Genomic DNA, 23,518 nt, shown 5'->3' with positions numbered 1-23,518 from the left:
AAAAAAAAAATAACAGACATTTGCAACTAACACGAGATCTGGACATGAAAATCTAGGGTGATTTGCATAGATAGATCACTAGCACTAATAGAGAGGTTACTAGCTCTAATAGAGAGGTCTCTAGCACTAATAGAGAGGTTACTAGCTCAAATAGAGAGGTCTCCAGCACTGTAATAGAAGGCAAAATGCGTGATAGTGCAAAAAAAAATATTACCAAAAAATACCACAGGAGGACGTACGAAATTTCCTATTCTACAAATTTTCAAAATATTTCCTTTTTACAGAATAAAATTCAAGCATTTTAAATGAATTCCAAGAACGAAGCGGTATTTCTCTAAAGCTACAAAATTTTCGACAATTTTCAATAATTGAAACTATTTCCGCAAGCGTTGAAACATTTATCATTTAGTATGCCTAGATGCCAGGGTAAGATCTTGCATCCAGAGTGCCTAGTAAAGCCTAGAAAAATACACCTAGTAGTTACATAGAAGTGTAATTCTGAATAAGAATACAGATATTCGTCTATCTAGAACACGTAAGTGATTCTGATTCCATTTAGGTATGTTGCCGCACTTATGACCATCGTAAGTTTACAAAGCGCGTCTAATAATGTTACAAACATCAGTTAACATGCCTCAACATAACGCAACATCGAAGAAATGTGTCGGCATTATGTTAACATAAATATTCAGTTGGGGAACATGACAAGTTGGTGGCTGAGGGAAGGAGTGCTCGTACGAGGGTAATAGGCTTAAGCTGAGGGCAAAGGCGTCTTGCTGAGGTAAGGGCGCATCGCTGAGGGCAAAGGAGCCTTGCTGCGGGCAAAAGAGGCTTGCTGAGGTAAGGGCGCACTGCTGAGGGTAAAGGAGCCTTGTTGAAAATAAGAGAAGTTAAATTAAATGCAGAAGACGACGCAGATTTGCGCCGCAGTTCGTCCGGTGAAACAGAACATCAAGAGATGCACGCTGTACGCGTTAGACGCCGACGTTGTAGAGGTTGGCCGCGTTAGGCGTACATGCCGACGTTGTAGACGTTGGTCCAGTCGATGCCCTGGAAGGAACTCATGTCGACGTTGGCGAGCGAGTAGCCTTGGTAAGGGGGGGCGAGGGCCCCTGGGGGAGCGGCACCGTAGGGGGCCAGGCTGGGGGATGAGAAGACGGAGGGCTGGGAGGGGTGGGGGAGCTGCCCCACCATGGCATGTGTCGCGCTGCTGGGCCCCGCGGCTGCTGCACAGACGGGGGACAGTTAGATATGTGGGCGTGGGAAAATATCTATTCGCCAATAAAGATGACAATATATTATTATTATTAATAAATGTACATAATTATTTATAATAAAACCTACAACAATGATGAAAAAATGTCAATCACGAAAACAACGATAAAAATTAGATTGTATCACAAGCAGAACAGTAAAAGAAACTATGCAATATTCATTCTGTGAAAATATTTAAATACGGTTAATAATGTTGATTTTTTTTAGATTTTCTAAACTTAGAAGAAATAATAATTTTGGAATATAAATGCAGGAGATGATAAAGAAATACAATAACAAATATAACTCAGTACTCACTGCAGTGAGTGACAGAGAGCGCATTTTCTCGTCGACGAAAACGTGAACTGACAGACAGACAGACAGACAGACGGACAGACAGACAGACGGACGGACAGACAGACGGACGGACATGGCGAGCACAATAGGGTATTTTTCCATAAATGAGAAAATGCGCTAAAAAGACTTAAAATAATCCCGGAATTTCTAGAAAGTAATGCATCTAGAAAAGCTACACGCGATCACAAGGAAACAAATCTACGCACCTGTTGACTGGTGCTGCAGCTGCTGCTGTGTGTGCTGCTGCTGAGCAGCTGCAGCAGCTGCTGCTGCTGCTGAGGGGGGCAGAGGGTAGGGGGCGTAGCGGTATGCAGAGAGGGGAGGGTATGAACCCCCCAGCAGTTTGCCGTAGCTGCTGAGGGCTGCTGCTTGTGCTGAGGCGAGCACTGCTGCTTGCTGAGCACTCAGCATTGCTGTGGCACCCATGCTACCCATGCCTGCACAGCCACAGCAGCATTAGTTATGTTCATAGCGCGGCATAATGTCTATGTCGTGCACATTGATTATGTCCACAGCCAAACGCTCTCACCATCTTTCACCACCACACACACCACCATCACCACCTACACTTCAACCACCACCTTATGACCTTATGATGAGTTCGGGACTTCCTAGTCCCCGGTCACGCTGATGCGCCGCCTTCTTACTCGAGATTGGGGAGCACGAGGGCTCTGAAGAGTGTGTGGTGAGCAGCACGCACACACCACCACCACCATCATGAGCCACACAACCACTACCATCACCACCACCCACACTAACACCACCACCATCATCACATACACTACCACCACCACCACCACCACCACTCACCAACAGCAAGTGTAGGCTGAGGCAGCATAAGCCTCTTGGTAAGAAGGCTAGCAGCCTGTACAGCCTCTTTAGGCCACCACACCACTACTCACCAACAGCAAGTGTAGGCTGAGGCAGCATAAGCCTCTTGGTAAGAAGGCTAGCAGCCTGTACAGCCTCTTTAGGCTGAGCCTTCTTACACTCGACCTTCTTGTTCTTGATGTTATGGAAGTGCAGATCACACACGCGCTCCACCACGTCCTCGCACTCGAACGTCACGAACCCGAACCCGCGGTGACGCTTCGTCTGGTTGTCCATCAGCATCACGGCCTCTTCCACCTGCGGGGGTGATATTACTGTCATTACCTTCCTTATGCCCAGCTCATGTACATTAACATCAGGGCCTCTTCCACCTGGGGGTCATGTTACTTTCATTACCTGCATTACTTTCATTAAGATTAATGACCAGTTCATGTCCATTAACATAACGGCCTCTTCCACCTGTAGGGGTGATGTTACTGCCATTACCTTCATAACTTACATTACTCTCATTAAGATTAATGACCAGTTCATGTCCATTAACATAACGGCCTCTTCCACCTGTAGGGGTGATGTTATCTACATTACCTTCTTCACTCCCATTACCTTCATTACTTTCATTAAGATTAATGCCCAGCTCATGTCCATTAACATAACGGCCTCTTCCACCTGCGGGGGCCATTACCTTCATAACTTACATTACCTTCATTACTTTCATTAAGATTAATGACCAGTTCATGTCCATTAACATAACGGCCTCTTCCACCTGTAGGGGTGATGTTATCTCCATTACCTTCTTTACTTCCATTACCTTCATTAAGCCTAGAGCCCAGCTCATGACGATTAACATGACGGCTTCTTCCACCTAAGGGGGCGATATTAATTCCATTACTTCCATTAATTTCATTAAGATTAATGCCCAGCTCATGTCTATTAACATAAAAGGCTTCTTCAACCTAAGGAGTGATATTACTGCCATTACCTGCATGAAGATTAATCTTGCCCAACAAGGAGAACATTACCTTGATTATCACTATATTACCATTACTGCTATTGCCATCACCGTAATTACCATTACCGCTATTGCCATCACCGTAATTACGATTACCGCTATTGCCATCACCGTAATTACCATTACCGTAATTACCATTACCGTAATCACCAGTACCGTAATCACCAGTACCGTAATCACCATTACCATAATCACCATTACCGTAGTCACCATCACCACAATTACCGTTACCCCAATTACCATTACCCACCTTGCCGTACTGAGAGAAGAACTGCTTGACCTCCTCAGCGCTGGTCTCCTGGCTCACGCCCCACGAATATCTTACGGTAATTACCAACTGTAACTACAGTTACCCCAATTACCATTAATGACCCACCTTGCCGTACTGGGAGAAGAACTGCTTGACCTCCTCAGCGCTGGTCTCCTGGCTCACGCCCCCCACGAATATCTTCTTGGTTCTGTTGCTGCGGCCGCGGTTCTTGGGCGTCGCGTGTTTAGGGTCGATCTTCTTGCCGTCCAGGCAGTGGTTCGGCACCGCGATCACCTTCTCCACCGAGCTAGGGTCTCCGAACGTGATGAACCCGAACCCCCTGCTCCTCTACGGGGGTTCACAAGAGGGAAGGTTATTTGGCATGAAAAATATACGTGATGAACCCCTTTTTATAGGGGTTCAGAAGGGGGGAGGTCCCCAGCTCCTCTACAGGGGAACAAGGGGGAGAATTATTTGGTATGAAAATCATACGTGATGAACCCGAACCCCCTGCTTCTGTACAGGGGTTCACAAGGGGGAGGTTATTCAAAGGTTATTTGGCACGAAGAATATACGTAATGAACCAGAAAACCCCTGCTTTTCATAGGGGTTCAGAAGGAGGAAAGAGGTTATTTGAATACGACAGTAACAGACGCGATGAAATGAAGCTCGCTGCACCTTTCCTTGGAAAAAGGGTCAATAAGGGGGTTAACAATAAACGTTTAGTTGAATGTAACAATCGACGGGTAAATGGTATCACCCACACCCACTGGTGGAGGAAATGGGAGGTAAAGTGTTGGGGGGGAAGACCGCTCTGGAAGGGTGAATGAATAGCAGGAGAAACGGTAAGAAATTACGAGAAAGGAGCCGTAATGTGGTGAATAAAGCTGAGTGAACGAGTAATGTTGAATGTATAAGGAGTATGTAATAAAAGAGGGAAGAATGAGGGTTTTTCAGGCTAAATAGAGTAAGAGGTCTATGTTGCATCCCCAGTCGCATGTTGATGTCGTCATCGCTTCATCGAATGGCGCGACAGTTTTTTTTATAAGTTTAATAAAAAATGTTCACTATATTTTTGACTAATTCAAGTTAAGTATTATTATTAAATTATCCTATCTTTATGGGCTTCGAAATTAATTCAACTAATTACAGAGCCATCATTAGACCATATGTTACCATATCAAATATAAAATCTGGCCATTTCAGCCGGCTCTAAAGCAGCTAACTATTTCGCCATTGATGATTAAGATTAATTTACAAAAATTTATTGCAGTTACTTTGATTACTTTTCAAACAGCTCTTCCTATAATCCTAAATTAGAAACTTCCACTTATAACGATTCTTTTACTTTAATGCAAATATTTTATTTTCAAAGTTCAACGTTAAGAATCAGGTTAGCAGCAATGACAACTTTCCATCTGGGTGCGAATCCTTCTGAAGCAAAATGAAATAATAAAGATAATCATTATAATAATGATAATCATAATAATAAATAAATGAATTGAACGACCGATCCTTTAACAAAAATATTTCAGAATTCATAAACTTCGATTACGAAAGCCTGTGCAAATTTTTTATCTCTTACACAAGTTTGATTGAAGACCAAAGAACGAGTTTTATTGATAATTTCCATTCTAGTTTTTAAATAATTCGGACATTATTTTTTGTTGGCATTTTCAAATCAAGAATCCGGATTCTGAAGAAAATTCTTACAATAATAACTTTTAGAACATATCCATATTTATTATTAATTTAAAACTGAAATTAAATTCTAAAACTATCAATAAAATGGTCTTCAATCAAGCTTGTATAAAATAAATTCATCTTGTATAAATAAATTCTTCACTCGAGGCATTCATATCGAGCAGAATTTTTGTGCAGCGTAGCAAAATATGTTGATATGTTCTGGATCATTGATGTGGCAGTTGAAGCAACGTTGATGTATGTTGAGGCAGCATCATTCATGTTCATGTTGATGTAGCATCATTCATGTTCTTTATGTTGAGGCAGCATCATTCATGTTCTTGAAGTTGATTCAAAAATCTCTCAAGTATAGTAGCTTAAATAATTGATGAAGAATGGTAATCTATGCACCTTGTTATCAGCCTAACTATGTAACAATGCTCCTAGTAACATCGGTATAGTGAAATAAATAGCATATCATTCAACATGTTTCAACATGGCTGCCGACATAGTCTCACGAACATGTGATCATCATGCACGTTGTCAATATCATCATTGCAGTCGTAGATAACAGCGATGATTCTACCGTGATGAATGCATGCATTTAGATGATATACATGCATGAATGAATGCATTCACACAATTATGAATGCATTCAGATGATATACATGTATGAATGAATGCATTCAGATGATATACATGAAGTATGAATGCATTTAGAAGATATACATGAAGTATGAATGCATTTAGATGTTTAATATGCACCGTGTATTATGAATTTTATAACGTGTCTTCACTGCACGCTGTAAAAAATATACATGGATATATACATGAATATTCATATCAATAATAATAAACATACATGTATACAAATTCATTTAATATACATGTACATATATATCAATATTCATATCAACAATAATAAACATACACGTATACAGTTTCATTTAATATACATGAACATATATATCAATATTCATATCAACAATAATAAACATACACGTATTCAGTTTCATTTAATATACATTAATATATATATCAATATTATTTTTAATAGAAATGAACGCTTGTAGAAAATTAGTTTCAATATCTTTTCTTACTATTTATTATAAATGTACAAACGTTCACAATACATGCGGTAGAGTATAGTAGGTAACAATTGAGTACGATACAACGTAAATGAGCACTAGTACAGCTTCATGTTCTCAACAATACTAGACATGTATTCAACAATACTGAAATTTTTTATATCAACACTCTTCCTAGTTCTACAGAAAAGTCAGGTTCCATTTTACACCCATCGAGATTTATCAACTAGTTTTTCATCACAAAATTTATAATCAAAACATTATTTATCTACACTTTTTTACATCAACACATTGTTTACCAAAACATTATTCATCAACAAACTATTTATCTACATCATAATTATCAATACATTATCAACAACATATCATTTGTTTACACATAATAAACCAACAGTTAGTTATCAACACAATCGGCAAAGACCAGAAGACATTTTTGGGACGAAAGATGAAATTCTACAAGAAATTTTGATGTTTCAACAGAAACAAAGTAAACAACAAACTTAAAAAAAACTGTTTTTTTCCGGGTTCACGGTCGTCTCTCAGAAAAATAGCTGGTATGAATATCCTAGTTAGGGTATGTCAAAATATAGATATATTCTACAGTAATCTAATATAATTAAAACACACAAGGCAAATCAATCAGTAAGACACAGACAATTCAAAACAGAGAGATACAACTACACATGAGCAATTCAAACCTCAAACGTTCAACACAGTAATAACTCTGTTTGGAAGCTAATAATGTATAATACACAAATGTATACAATGTCATTGTATGCACACGCAAATTGTAAGTAAAACATGAAATATTCTACTCTTATTTTAAATGAAGTTCAAATTAGATTAACTGAATTCATTACACTTTAAATCAAGTTCAGACCAGAACAACAGATCTCATCACACTTTAAAGAAGAAAAAGATATGTATAGTTCAACAAATTAACTCTTAGTTATGCTGGATAAGAAACATCGTTTAGAACCAATTTACCATTACAAACTGGAGGCCATCACATTAAATTACAGAATACGCATTGTATAGAACAGAATATAATCCTGAGATGTTACAGATATACTTCATATACTTCCTATAATACTTTAAACAATCGTCAAGTAATGCATGCTAAGTAATACTTAATTGAGACACGTTAGGACAGAGCTGACACTAAGAAAAATTAGTGAGACTTTATGCGAATAGTGATGCACTTGCGTGAGTCATTCTGACCCAGTTAGGCCCCGGTAAAGGCCGTATCAGTGCTACGTCTGCCTTATGCACGTTAGAAAGTGTGCCACCATTTGGACAATTTGACCCAATAATTTTTCTGAGTGGAAACCGAAAAAAAAACACATCGAGCCCTAGACACTTCCATTAGATACATCGTATAGTGAATATACATACACTATAGTGTATGTATAGTGTATATACATAGTGTATATATATGCACTAGACACACAATTTAAACGAGCACATAGCATAAGAGCCAAACGAGCCAAATGTGCTCGTTTAATAAGGGCCAAACGAGCACATAGCATAAGCAATACACTATTGGAAACAAATTAAAGGGGGCACAGAAGAACATGTAACAAATATCATTAATTAAACACACATAATACCGAGACACTGAAATATTATATAGAATATCCGTAGAGTTAGCTAAAATATATAGAAGAATTTCGTAGCGTTTCATTCTGATAACTTCATACCAAACTAATCGTCATCAAACTAAACATCAAAACAATTCTCAACAATTAATCATTAAAGTATCAATACACTGAAGTATTAATCATTGAAGTATCAATACACTGAAGTTTTAATCATTGAAGTATCAATACACTGAAGTATTGAACCAAGAAACAATGAAGTGTTCGATACAAGGCTGAATGATACCGACTGATAGTTGTTACAGATGATAGTTATACAAGCTGTTCCTTGTATGAAGCCTTTAACAAGACAAGGGTATAGTTAATACAACAATGCAATATACAACAATACAATATACAAGAATATAAAATACGACAACAGATGGCAATACCGCCATACTATATATAGCTGCGGGCACAATTTTATACGCAGGGATTATACTCATATACGCACGAACAAACTACACTACAAATATTACATGATTTACGCTCAGGAAATCAACACATTCACACACGCCACGAATTCAACACATTCACACACGCCATGAATTCAACACATTCACACACGCCACGAATTCAACNATACAAAGTATCTACTGTTGATACAAAGTATCTACTGTTGATACAAAATATCTACTGTTGATACAAAGTATCTACTGTTGATACAAGTATCTACTGTTGATACAAGTATCTACTGCTGATACAAAGTATCTACTCTTGATACAAAGTATCTACTGTTGATACAAAGTATCTACTGCTGATACAAAGTATCTACTGTTGATACAAAGTATTTACTCGATACAGAAACAAGAATACTCTCCAGATACTTTTTAACACACAAACTTATGAATTTAAAATACCTACAGAAGCCACTTCTGACTACGCTTTATACAGAAATATGAATACTGTATTAATACCGAGAGTAAAATACAGAAAATTATCAATTTGTATTTAAATGAACACTTTAATACTCTACACTTGATAGTAGTACATATATAAATACTTCAAATAGAGCGGAAGCAATTACAGAAATGTCAATTGATACTTGAATAAACACTTTAATACTTTACACTTGATACTGGTACATATAATACTTCAAAAAGAGCGAAGGTAAATATAGATATGACAAGGCTAGGTATTCACGAAAGCAAGTATTTAATAGCGACCAAAAAGATAAGTACTGAAGGGTCCAAATAAGCGCGTACCCTATGACCTCGGGCCACCTATATAAGCAGCAACAACAATAACAAAATTTCTATCTTTTCTGGTGTATGAACGATGAGACTTTAAACGGTATCTCAAACCAAAATGTATGTACTTTGTGTAAAACAATTCAATGAATCAAATCAATCAGCGGTTGAAAGCAGGACAGCTAAAAGGATGCTCGTTCATTTTGGTATGATAATGAAAATGAATGAATGAAAAAGATAACGAAACTGATCACGTCAACTCAAATCGAGATGTTAATAGTTCAGTCGCAAACTTTCAAATTAGCTTTCAAATTAGCCAAACTTTCAATTACGAATAGAGGAATAAAAATGAAAAGGAAAAAATAAAAGTAAAATCCGGAATGCGGGACGCATCATAATTTTTCTCAAGTTAATTATGACCAATCCGAATCACAATTGGCCTTTTAATTCAGTCAGAAGGTGACCAATTTGTGCATTGTAACTAATTTTTAAAAATAGCAGCTGACACTCGTATCCTGTATACCAGTGGGTGCCATAAGCACGCTGGTGAATGAGTCGAGATTTACTACGCTTTACTGCGAGATTTCATAGAGCGGGTACAACGTTATGAATGAGTTGAGATTTACTACGCTTTACTACGAGCTTTCATAGACAATTTTGTGGAGCGAGTACAAAATAACGATAACTCAGTCGGCATCAAACAGATGATGCAATGTGGTGTGTAACATTTCCACAACGGTATGGATGGTATCGTATGTCTCGTGTAAATTGAACAACTAACAACATTATACAAGTTCACAAACTCGCACATATTCGGGACCGTAGATCGCCCGTGCTACAATAACTAGAGCAGTAACATCACCACCCAACCTAGTTACCTAGGTTAGGTTAGTAAGGTAGCTATTACCACCTAGCTGGTACCATCTTAGTATAAACTAACATCAAATGCTTGGCCACGCCTCGCGCTAGTTAACTCCAGTAATTTTCGTTACTAATGTACACGTAATTACCGAGTAACAACAAATTAGAAAGATCCTGGACTTCATTCACTTGAATAAATAATACATCAATAATGACTTTATACTGGAATTGATTAACTAGCATTATGAATGGATACACCAACGAATGAGAAATTGATGAATGATTCAACATAATTTACATGTCACACTATTCATTACCATGTTCCATAGCAATTCTTTGCATGTTCATAAGCAATAAATGTTCCATAGATATATTCTTGTACAACTGATATCCTCAAAAATATAATTATGAATTAGCTATAAGTTTCAATAAAAATGTTTTCTGATCCGGAAATAAGATAACCTATCGAAAAATTTATTTAAATTAAAGATGAATTATTATTATTTCCAATTGGTGGCAACTATCGACTGATTTACGGCGTTAAATAATTTAAATATAAACCAAACGGACAGCCATAAGTGGACAGAACTAAACGGCTGAAGATAATCAATTGGTAATTAATTACGGTATAAATAAATCAAGATATCGCGTGATTAATAAGATAACTGATTAGAAATTAGTATTAAAGATAAGCTGAAGTGAGAGTCATACCAGTTAATCGTTAATTAATAACTGATTAATGACAGCATATCAATACCCATAGACTACCATAGATCCTTTAATACTCAAACTCATTAACTACTTAAATTTATCTCTACGTTAATTCGTCACTAAATTCATTCATCAAGCCGTCAACTCATTAGAAAATCCATCAAACAACTAATGAGATCTTACTGAAATTTAAACAATCCATTACTCGCTTGCCCAATTAACAAATTATTTTAATTATTAAGTGAAGTTTAATTTACGTAGACGTAAACGTAACCTACGTCGCGCAAGGCTACGACAACAACAACGCTACGAGAGGGGGAAAACACTCAGAATAATCAATGGATATTATTGTCCCAAATAGTGACGCATCAACGCCCTTTTGCTGGGTCATCAGGATGACGGAGCATAAAGGGCAAAAAAACTTCATCAAGATTTGGACAAAACCTTATTGATTTCTCTCAGTGAAGGGTTGTCCCAAATAGTGAAGCATCAACGCCCCTATGTTGGGTCATCAGGATGACGGAGCATAAGGGGCGAAAAAACTTCATCAAGATTTCGACAAAACCTCATTGATTTCTCTCAGTGAAGGGAGAGCAAGGAAGAAAGATAATGAAGATAAGAAGTCTACTCTAATGAGCCAGATGTGAAGTAGGCGTTTATTAAGTAGAAGAATATTACGTAGAAATATTTATATATATGAAAGGCTGTACCGGGATGTCTTATTTCCGCGTGGGGGGTGGGGGGAGGTGTGGGGGTTACCGCAGCTACATGCAGCACCTCAGTCACTTGAGTACCTGGGATACCGGGTAATTGGTATCTGGGTTACCTGATACCTGTCGTACCGTGGGCACATGGTTATAAAGGATTAATAAGAGGTTATCATGAGTGGTTCAAAATAAGTGATGTACTTAAGTGTTAATAATTTAGATTGTCATATATTACTTAAAATAAGTGATATACTCTAGTCTTGATAATGGAGATTATCGTATATTATTTAAAATAAGTGATGTACTTTAGTTTTTAATAAATATTGTATAAAATGAACACTTTAAAACAGCATAAAAACCTACTAACTTACATTACATTATTATCCCCAAATAAGAGCTTAATGCCTAACTATTGAAATACACTCAGAAAAATGAGCGAAACTTTGTCCATGTGTCACTATTTGGACATTATGGCCCATCCATTTATCTGCAACGCATAGACACGTATGACGTATCATAGAAAACGGGAACTGGACTGGATGTTGGAAGCGGAGACTGCTTTATTTAGTGATATACTGACGACTGATTCAACTAACAATGTTAACTACATTTTTTTGACTATATACAACTTGAAACCCATTCCCTGATGTATATTAGGCGAGTTCGATTGAATTAACGCAGTAATGTTTGATGTTAGGTGATTATGTAAATTTATAAATGCATATTTCAAACAAAAGTAATTCTGCATGTGTGTACCTGGAGTATAGGCAATCGTGAAGCTAGGCATTTATAATATGTATATTATAATATATTATAGTATATTATAGAATCAGAGTCAACTACAGTAATATAAGCTATCATGTAGTGAAGGATATATAATCGATTACCAATATAATCTATAATGTAGTGAAAGATATATAAGAATAGGATACGAAAGATATAGTACGAATATAGTCTATAATGTGGTGATGGAAATATGCAAAGGTAATGACAGACTCTATATAAAACTAAGGGTCTGACGCATTAGACCTTAGCATTGAATTAGGCACTGGTTCTGTATTACTGGTTCATGATTATACTAGACCCTCAGGCTGAAACTAACTCGCAGACCTCCTACCATGGCGACTGTACTAAACCTGTTCAGAGAACCGTAGCCTCAAGAATTAGACCCTATTTAAATAATACAAGATAAATAATATAAGACCCTGCAAATGAATACAAAAGCCATTGGAATCTTACCAACTTCCTTAACATAATATTAAATAAATATTGTATATTATACACAAGACCCTGAAAATGAAAGCAAAAGCTGTAAGGATCTGACCAGCTTGCGTAACATAACATAATATTAAGTAAATATTATACAATATAATATATAATAAAGATAAACGTGTTAAAATAGACCCTGAAAATGCATAGAAGAGCGCTAAGGATCTGACCAGCGGGGGAGGACCGGCCAGAAGATCCTGCCTGGGACACAGCAGAGGATCCGTTGACCAGCTGCTGGGGGGGCGGGGGGTGGTGGCCGGGGATGGCCACGGCGGACTGGTGGTCCTCCACCTTGTGGCCGCCGGGGGGCGTGGCCATCAGGGCCGCCGAGTCCGCCTTCACCAGCAGTCCTGAGCCTGGTGTACAATTAATTATCTTCGTTAATTGATAATTCATATTTCTTTATTAAGAGTTAATATTTGTTAACAGTTGATAATCCAGCAGTCCTGAGCCTGAAATAAAATAAATTATGTTTACTTATCAATATTTGTTCATTAATTATTTGTTATTTAATTAATAATTTATATTTGTTTATTGATAATTTATGTTTGTTAGTGAACAGTTGATAATCCAGCAGTCCTGAGCATGACATAGAATGAATAATGGTCGTAATTAGCAGTATTGCCATATTAATAATTGGTAACTGATAATTAACATTATACGGTATATTCGGTAATTAACAATTTATATTCTTATGACAGTTACTTTTAGTTAATTAACAATTTATACAGGTCAGCGAGATAATAGATATTAGTTAATTGCTACAGTTCATTAAAGCTTGCCTTACAACTGTCCTGCCTACACGACTGACTTCATGCATGCATTCATTCATGAATGCATGCATGAATGAATGCAGGGAATTTCAACGCACAGAAGTAGCAATCCAAGCCCGACTCACCAATGGCGTGGATGTTGAACATCTCAATCTCTATACAGCTAATATATATATATCTATAAGTATTATATCCCTTTATATATTATGTGTTAATATATGCACCAATAGACGAGCGTTCAACATCAGTAACGCGCGTAGACTCAATTACACATACAACTGCGTATAGTAAACCGGGAAGATTTCAACATAAAAAGTATTTTGGCAATAAAAACCGGCAATACTTTCGTGACATGAACACGTGTATAAAATACGTGCCTAGCAACGTGAATACTAATAACAATATATTTAATACGGTATCTCGATACGAATAAATTCAAAACGAATATCTTAAATGCGAGTGCAGTTGATTAGAATATCTGTAATACGGATGTCTTTAATAGGGATGACTATTGACTAATACGAATATCTGAGGGAAAACTGCAAAATCAGGAATATTTTTTGGACGTCTACGCTCACGCGTGCGCACCGGACGAACACGAGGGCAAAAGTGAGGGTAAAAACGAGGGTAGCCGTGGCTGGGGAGTTAAGCCTCGCTGGGGAAGCCCTACGTACGCAGCCCCGCGGGGCTTCACCAGCGAGGGGAGGCGAGTAAGATGATGAGTTTTGTTGCTAAGAAGTGCGTCAAGTTACTCATTATTGATGAATCGATTCATTGATTTGTTCGACCAATCAACAGAGGGTGAAGTCAGTGAATGCATTCATCAATTCATCAATCAACAGAGGGTGAAGTGAGTGAATGCATTCATCAATAAACAGTCATCAATTCATCAATCAACAGAGGGTGAAGTGAGTGAATGCATTCATCAATAAACAGAGGGCAAAAAAATGAATGCACTCATCAATTCATCAATCAACAGAAGGCGAAGTGAGTGAATACATTCATCAATTCGTAACTCAACAAAGGGTGAAGGGAGTGAATGCATTCATCACTCAACAGAGAGCGATGGCGGTGAATGCATTCATCAATTCATCACTCAATAGTGGGTGAATGTGTTAAGAACCATTCTTCAACTATAATCTGGTATGGATAGTCACACCTCAACTAGAACTTTATGTCCTAAACCACTCATCAGAACTAGATATTCAGAAGCATAACTAAACTAACTACAAATTATCGTCCAGAAACCAACTTTAACTAGAACTTAGTGTCTCGAACCTCTCTTCAAATAAAACTTGAACTCATCAAACAGAACTTGAACTATTCAACTAGAACTTGAACTATTCAACTAGAACTTGAACTATTCAACTAGAACTTGAACTCATCAAATAGAACTTGACCTCCTCATATAGAACTTGAACTCATCAAACAGAACTTGAACTCATCAAACAGAACTTGACCTCCTCATATAGAACTTGAACTCATCAAACAGAACTTGAACTCATCAAATGAAGATTTTAACAAAAAATAAAAACGGGAAGATTTTAACAAAAAATAAAAACGGGAAGATTTTAACAAAAAATAAAAACGGGAAGATTCTAACAAAAATAAAAACCGGAAGATTTTAACAAAAAAAACTGTATTTTGGCAATAAAAATCGCAATAATTTCGCGACACGAACATACGCGCCTAGCAAATACTAATTTCAATAACTTCAAGACAGAATGTTACAATACGAATCAATTTAACACGAATATCTTCACTGCGAAGGCGTTCGATTAGAATATCTGACCGCAATACGGATGTCTTTAATAAGGAGAACTCTACTAATTTAAAAATAATTAATATTTAATAATATCTGAAGGAAAACTGCAAAATCAGGAATATTTTTTACACGTCTACGCTAGGACGCGTGCACACCGGACGAACACGAGGGTAGAAGTGAGTGTCGCGAGGGTAAAAGTGAGGGTCGCAAGGGTAAAAATAATTAATATTTAATAATATCTGAAGGGAAACTGCAAAATCAGGAATATTTTTTACACGTCTACGCTAGGACGCGTGCGCACCGGACAAACATGAGGGTAGAAGTGAGGGCAAAAGTGAGGGTAAAAGCGAGGGTGGCCGCGGCTGGGGAGTTAAGCCTCGTTGGGGAAGCCCTACGTACGCAGCCCCGCGGGGCTTCACCAGCAAGGGGAGGCGAGTAAGATGATGAGTTTTGTTGCTCAGAAGTGCGTCAAGTTACTCATTATTGATGAATCGATTCATTGATTTATACAGAGGGTGAAGTGAGTGAATGCATTCATCAATAAACAGAGGGCAAAAAAATGAATGCATTCATCAATTCATCAATCAACAGAAGGCGAAGTGAGTGAATACATTCATCAATTCATCAATCAACAGAGGGTGAATGCATTCATCAATTCATCAATCAACAGAGGGTGAATGCATTCATCAATTCATCAATCAACAGAGGGTGAATGTTATGAGAACCATTCTTCAACTATACTCTGGCATTGATAGTCACACCTCAACTAGAACTCTATGTCCTAAACCACTCATCAGAACTAGGTATTCAGAACCACAAGTAAACTACAAATTATCATCCAGAAACGAATGTTAACTAGAACTTCGTGTCTCGAACCTCTCTTCAAACAGAACTTGAACTCATCAAATAGAACTTGAACTATTCAACAAGAACTTGAACTATTCAACTAGAACTTGAACTCTTCAAACAGGACTTGAACTCATCAAATAGAACTAGAGCTCATCAAATAGAACTTGAGCTCATCAAATAGAACTTGAACTCGTCAAATAGAACTTAAACTCATCAAATAGAACTTGAACTCATCAAACAGAACTTGAACTCATCAAATAGAACTTGAACTCATCAAACAGAACTTGAACTCATCAAATAGAACTTGAACTCATCAAACAGAACTTGAACTCATCAAACAGAACTTGAACTCATCAAATAGAACTTGAACTCATCAAACAGAACTTGAACTCATCAAACAGAACTTGAACTCATCAAANAACTGCAGCAGCAACAGCACTAACTGCAGCAGCAACAGCACTAACTGCAGCAGCAACAGCACTAACTGCAGCAGCAACAGCACTAACTGCAGCAGCAACAGCACTAACTGCAGCAGCAACAGCACTAACTGCAGCAGCAACAGCACTAACTGCAGCAGCAACAGCACTAACTGCAGCAGCAACAGCACTAACTGCAGCAGCAACAGCACTAACTGCAGCAGCAACAGCACTAACTGCAGCAGCAACAGCACTAACTGCAGCAGCAACAGCACTAACTGCAGCAGCAACAGCACTAACTGCAGCAGCAACAGCACTAACTGCAGCAGCAACAGCACTAACTGCAGCAGCAACAGCACTAACTGCAGCAGCAACAGCACTAACTGCAGCAGCAACAGCACTAACTGCAGCAGCAACAGCACTAACTGCAGCAGCAACAGCACTAACTGCAGCAGCAACAGCACTAACTGCAGCAGCAACAGCACTAACTGCAGCAGCAACAGCACTAACTGCAGCAGCAACAGCACTAACTGCAGCAGCAACAGCACTAACTGCAGCAGCAACAGCACTAACTGCAGCAGCAACAGCACTAACTGCAGCAGCAACAGCACTAACTGCAGCAGCAACAGCACTAACTGCAGCAGCAACAGCCCTACTGCAGCAGCAACAGCCCTAACTGCAGCAGCAACAGCACTAACTGCAGCAGCAACAGCACTAACTGCAGCAGCAACACTAAGGATACCTAATAAATTAATTAATTAATTAATTAATAATTAATTGCACTAACTAAAATTAAATTAAAATTAAATTAAATTAATAAATTATTAAATTAATTAATTATTAATTTACTTTAATCAGTTCATATATGAATAAATACTAAAAAATATTTTCATTTAAATATTATTAATATTTTGGGGCAATATTAACAGTTATTACCTTATATATCAATAGATCAATGATCAAAGTAGGACTTACAGGTTATCACTATTCATAATTCCTGAAATCCAAATAGTTAATGACTTTATCCCACAGCAAGGAAATTTGAATCTGTAATTCATGAATAGTAATATTTTATTCATAGAAATTATTGTAATTTAATAATAAATCAATAATAAATGAACATTTAGCAGGTTGGATCAGTGGACCTGAAACAGGGACATCTGCATATATGTAACTATGCTGATATATCAATATTAACTATATTTAATTATAAATATTTTTTGTGAATACATGAACTATCATTTCTCTAGTTTTTATTAGGAAGCAGAAAGTTCCATAATAAGGCTATCTAATGTTAATGTTATTAATAACTAAAGTTAATTAACTAACATTAAAAACCATATTCAAATTACAGAACTGGAGTGCTCGGCCATCAATTTAAAAATGTGCATTTTGGGATCCAAAACCAGGACTTGTCTGCAGTTTTATTTATTTATCAAAGAACCTACAAGAAGGCAAAGGAAAATATGCTTAATTATACCTATAAGATAATGGAAGGACAACTAAGGCATTAGTCTATGTCATTATTTGCTAGGAACACTAAAATACATTGGTCCTTCTTTTAAATAATTAATTGGATTAATTTTGAAGCATTTTACATCAGTGTTCAGTAAAACCTTAAATAACTTGGAATAAATTCCTGCTCAAGCATAGACTAAAAGATATTGGTTCATCATATTTTTATGGAGCAGCAATTGTTGAAGTATTTAACCCCTAGGCCATAATGGGTAATGGCTTCAATTATTAATTTGGTAGGTATGATAACATAATAACTAATTTTACTAGGTCTCCAGAGTCTGGTTCTTCAGATTTTCAATATATAATAAGTTAGCATGCTTATTAATAGAGATTCACTGATAATAAATTACTCATCTTCAAGATGTTAGTCAACGTCAAGATGAGAGATAACTGATAACACAAGATAACTTGCCAGTCATTGCTTTCATTTGCTTGTTACTTATCCTGTCTACTACAAGACCAAAAATCTTCAAATCCCAATTTTGATTTCTCATAATCTGAAGATTCATAGGAAAATACACTAGATGTAAATTAAAGAGATTTCTAGCACTCAATATTTCATAATAATACTACCTATTAATGACTTCTAGAGAGTATAGAGAGTCCAGCCTGTCCAGAGAGGCAGAGATCGTAAAACGCTTTCCTACTAAGGTCATAATTAACGATTAGTACGTAAAATAGTGATAAATAGTACTTAACTTTATGACTATTACTAGAGAGAAGAGTACTCAACAATGGCGTAGTCCACATGTCAGCGCTAGGTTATGTTTAGAACTTAGGATATGAAGCTACCGTAAATTTAATCTCCAGATAACGCAAGAATACGTTGTAAAATTAAACATAAATTAGGCGAACCAAAATAACCAGACTCGTCGTTTTTCATGGACAAAAAAGTCAAATGTTTAGCTATGAAACATTTCTCGTCAATTAGAAAAAATTTCAGACGAAGCACCACGCCATGCATCTTTGTGACCAGCCTCACGAACTACCTAGCAAGTCAACTAGTCAAGGAATGGTATTTACAGCACGATTTGAAGTGTTTAACACTCACCATAAAACTCAGGACCAACATTCATTTGATTATTTGCCATTAAACTTGTATTCAGATTATAACCTTGACTATACATCGTATTATTTAACACTGTAAGAATGTAAACTTCACTGAGAACTTCGCACTACGTCCGCTTCTTAGCACCATCAGAGTAGAAATGAACGAGAACCAAAACACAGACTGAGATTCCGTCGCCCCTAACCGAAAAATTGTTCATGACTATTTCTTCCAGACAGAACTTCTGAATCGGCATGTGCAATGCTATCGGTTTTGTCCTAAAGCAATCAAATGCAACCATAAATTATACATATAATTAGAGGTTGCACATACGGGAACTGAATTTAATGAATGATGAATTACTTCCAGAGCTAGAGATAACTGAGGCTGTGAAAATTTCTAAACGCGCGGCAACGGCCACATGGAAAACACGAGGGTGCGTTCACGTGATGAACTATTTGTACACGGCTGAATAAATACACAAAAACAACACGTATACCAAAGATAAATATTATACTTCATCATTTATTACAAAATTACTCGAAATGTTGTATTTTTATACGAAATGACATCAGATAAAGTGAAAAGTTGATTGTATTAGAAGTAAATGCAGGCTCTCCAGAATCAGCTGTTCGTGGTAGTGACGATGTTGATGGTGTTGGGAGACGCGAGTTCAGTAAACTTCCTCTGGAGTGTCATTGACATGTAGCTCATGGTGTTGAGAGAAGACTTGCTTAAATTTTAAATAATTAAACTGAAATGACTATATTCATACTAATGAGACGAATTTAAGACCCAAATGGAACTGTTTTTAGAATCACATCACAAACAAGAAAGAAATTAGGTGTTAAGTAAGACATGTGTACGGTCGTCACGAAAAAGTTTCGAGTTACCACATATTGATTTCGATTATATTGATTATGACAGTAACATCATGTCGTCTAATGGTGATTTCAACGCTGAGTTTCCTCCAAAGTAAGTGTCTGATAAGTGTAAAACATGTAACTAAAGCTTATTAAAAATATTATGATCGAACTTAATGATATTCTTTAATAATGTGTAATTGTTGGAGCTTCTGTGTCTGGGTAGATTCTTTTTCAAGCTGAAAATGTGCCAGTAACCTCAACAAAAAATTATTTTTATCTAGGGCTCTAGGCAAACAAATTTGTCCGAATTTTTTAGGAAGTTCGATATATTGGGATTTTACGAACAATTTGAATGCATGAATGTTAAACTCGAGTGGAACAAACTTTAATGCAATATTATCAGTTAGATGATTTATAGTTCCAATAATGATAGCAAGTCATCTATAAACAACTATAGCGGAGAGTCAGGTTAAGCATTACCAGGTTAAAACCTATCAGGTTAACCACTCTCCCCAGAGATGATCATAATATGTATTCCTTAGCGTGTTGGCCGAATAACTAAGTGATATAGGTTTGGAGCAGCGAGTTGCGGCTTCGAGACCCAGCTAGCTGTGAAAATACTTGTCTAAATCGGTAGTGGGCCGAGTGGCTTAGAACAGCGAGTTTGAAGTAGCTAGCCGCGGGTTCGAAACCTGGAGATAGTTGTTAAAACTGTTATGTTCTAGTTTAAATATCAGGCGAATGATATATCTATTAAAAAATAGTAAAACAATAAGCCCATTAATTAATTGGTAGGGATAGGTTTTCAATACCGGAAACGTATTTCCTTTTTAAACACCATTCAAATTCTTATGTGCAACGATTATTCCACTTTTGTTTTAATGAACTCTTTAGGATCACTCTGTTCACTGTATAATACACTCTACATTTCTCACCCCCACCCCCATCCCCTCTTAATCCGGTGTCCNCAAGATAAATAATATAAGACCCTGCAAATGAATACAAAAGCCATTGGAATCTTACCCGTTTCCTTAACATAATATTAAATAAATATTGTATATTATACACAAGACCCTGAAAATGAAAGCAAAAGCTGTAAGGATCTGACCAGCTTGCGTAACATAACATAATATTAAGTAAATATTATACAATATAATATATAATAAAGATAAACGTGTTAAAATAGACCCTGAAAATGCATAGAAGAGCGCTAAGGATCTGACCAGCGGGGGAGGACCGGCCAGAAGATCCTGCCTGGGACACAGCAGAGGATCCGTTGACCAGCTGCTGGGGGGGCGGGGGGTGGTGGCCGGGGATGGCCACGGCGGACTGGTGGTCCTCCACCTTGTGGCCGCCGGGGGGCGTGGCCATCAGGGCCGCCGAGTCCGCCTTCACCAGCAGTCCTGAGCCTGGTGTACAATTAATTATCTTCGTTAATTGATAATTCATATTTCTTTATTAAGAGTTAATATTTGTTAACAGTTGATAATCCAGCAGTCCTGAGCCTGAAATAAAATAAATTATGTTTACTTATCAATATTTGTTCATTAATAATTGGTATTTAATTAATAATTTATATTTCTTTATTGATAATTTATGTTTGTTAGTGAACAGTTGATAATCCAGCAGTCCTGAGCATGACATAGAATGAATAATGGTCGTAATTAGCAGTATTGCCATATTAATAATTGGTAACTGATAATTAACATTATACGGTATATTCGGTAATTAACAATTTATATTCTTATGACAGTTGCTTTTAGTTAATTAAAAATTTATACAGGTCAGCGAGATAATAGATATTAGTTAATTGCTACAATTCATTAAAGCTGGCCCTATAACTGTCCTGCCTACACGACTGACTTCATGCATGCATTCATTCATGAGTGAATGAATGAATGAATGAATGAATGAATGAATGAATGAATGCAGGGAATTTCAACGCACCGAAGTAGCAATCCACGCCCGACTCACCAATAGCGTGGATGTTGAACATCTCAATCAATATATAATCTATATTATGTATTATGTTTATTATTTCTCTCTATATTTTATCTGTTAATATATGCACCAATATTAACATCAGTATCGCGCGTAGACTCAATTACACGTATAACTGCGTATAGTAAACCGGGAAGATTTCAACAAAAAATAAAAACGGGAAGATTTTAACAAAAATAAAAACGGGAAGATTTTAACAAAAAATAAAAACGGGAAGATTTTAACAAAAAATAAAAACGTGAAGATTTTAACAAAAAATAAAAACGGTAAGATTTGTACAACTTTTCCTAACTCCAGAACGTATAGGTTCTTTTCAATGTTACCCAAAAAATCTATTCAATACTTCGACACATTCGAAGATAACTGAAAATGTGTTAAAACAATAGCTTATAATAAAATGAACTACGATTCCGTGAAATTGGTTCAAAATGACCCACAATTAAACGTGTATATGTAAAATCAAGCCACGACGCGTGCAAGCTACTGATAAGAAGGCGATTAACTGACAGAAAGGTAGAGAGGGTAGGGTTAAGAGGGTAGGGTTATGATGGTGATGATAACCCGCGATGATGGTGATGATAACACGCGATGATGTGATGATAACACGCAATGATGGTGATGATAACACGCGATGATGGTGATGACAACACGCGATGATGGTGATGACAACACGCGATGATGGTGATGACAACACGCGATGATGGTGATGATAACACGCAATGATGGTGATGATAACACGCGATGATGGTGATGATAACACGCAATGATGTGATGATAACACGTAATGATGGTGATGATAACACGCGATGATGGTGATGATAACACGCGATGATGGTGATGATAACACGCGATGATGGTGATGATAACACGCGATGACGGTGATGATAACACGCAGTGATGGTGATGATAACACGCGATGATGGCGATGATAACACGCAATGATGGTGATGATAACACGCGATGATGGTGATGACAACACGCGATGATGGTGATGACAACACGCGATGATGGTGATGATAACATGCCATGATGGTGATGATAACACGTAATTATGACCGATTTATGAGCGTACTATTGTCGGCCATTCATTAAACAATAATTTCACGGAAAAATTTTTTGATAGTGAATATCGAAAATTCGTGAAAACGTCACCCCTGGACCCTTGTTTTAATGTTACAAATTTTCCTTAGAAATATTAAATTTGTGTTTATTTATTTTTAAATTTTTGATTTTGTTTAGATGGTGCAATATGTTTCTTTAGATCCCAGTTTTAAATAACGTATAAGTTGAAATGATAGGATGATAAGATTTCTAGCCTTGACTTATATGAGGAATCATTTATAATGATAGGAGGTCAGTATTTATATCATATATTTTAATAATGTGTGACTTTTACTAATATGATAACAATATATCTGATATATTATCTTGTAGA

The 23,518-nt window shown here is 36.9% G+C and overlaps 1 protein-coding gene across 1 annotated transcript; it reads right to left on the bottom strand.

Annotated features, from left to right (window-relative positions):
- LOC108671659 (RNA-binding protein Musashi homolog 2) lies at window positions 1–19,358 on the bottom strand. Its single transcript, XM_047880339.1, has 7 exons — window positions 19,220–19,358; window positions 13,018–13,203; window positions 4,472–4,515; window positions 3,828–4,049; window positions 2,514–2,739; window positions 1,818–2,048; window positions 1–1,226 (listed from the first exon to the last, which is right to left on the bottom strand). The coding sequence occupies exons 1-7, from the start codon at window positions 19,293–19,295 to the stop codon at window positions 1,006–1,008; spliced, it is 1,206 nt and encodes a 401-aa protein (XP_047736295.1). The 5' UTR covers window positions 19,296–19,358; the 3' UTR covers window positions 1–1,005.
- Between the last annotated feature and the right edge of the window lie 4,160 nt (window positions 19,359–23,518).

This window comes from Hyalella azteca, unplaced genomic scaffold, assembly GCF_000764305.2.
Source record: "Hyalella azteca isolate HAZT.00-mixed unplaced genomic scaffold, Hazt_2.0.2 contig5228, whole genome shotgun sequence".
In the NCBI taxonomy this organism is placed as follows: Eukaryota; Metazoa; Arthropoda; class Malacostraca; order Amphipoda; family Hyalellidae; genus Hyalella; species Hyalella azteca.
This window is presented reverse-complemented; position numbering and strand designations above follow the sequence as displayed.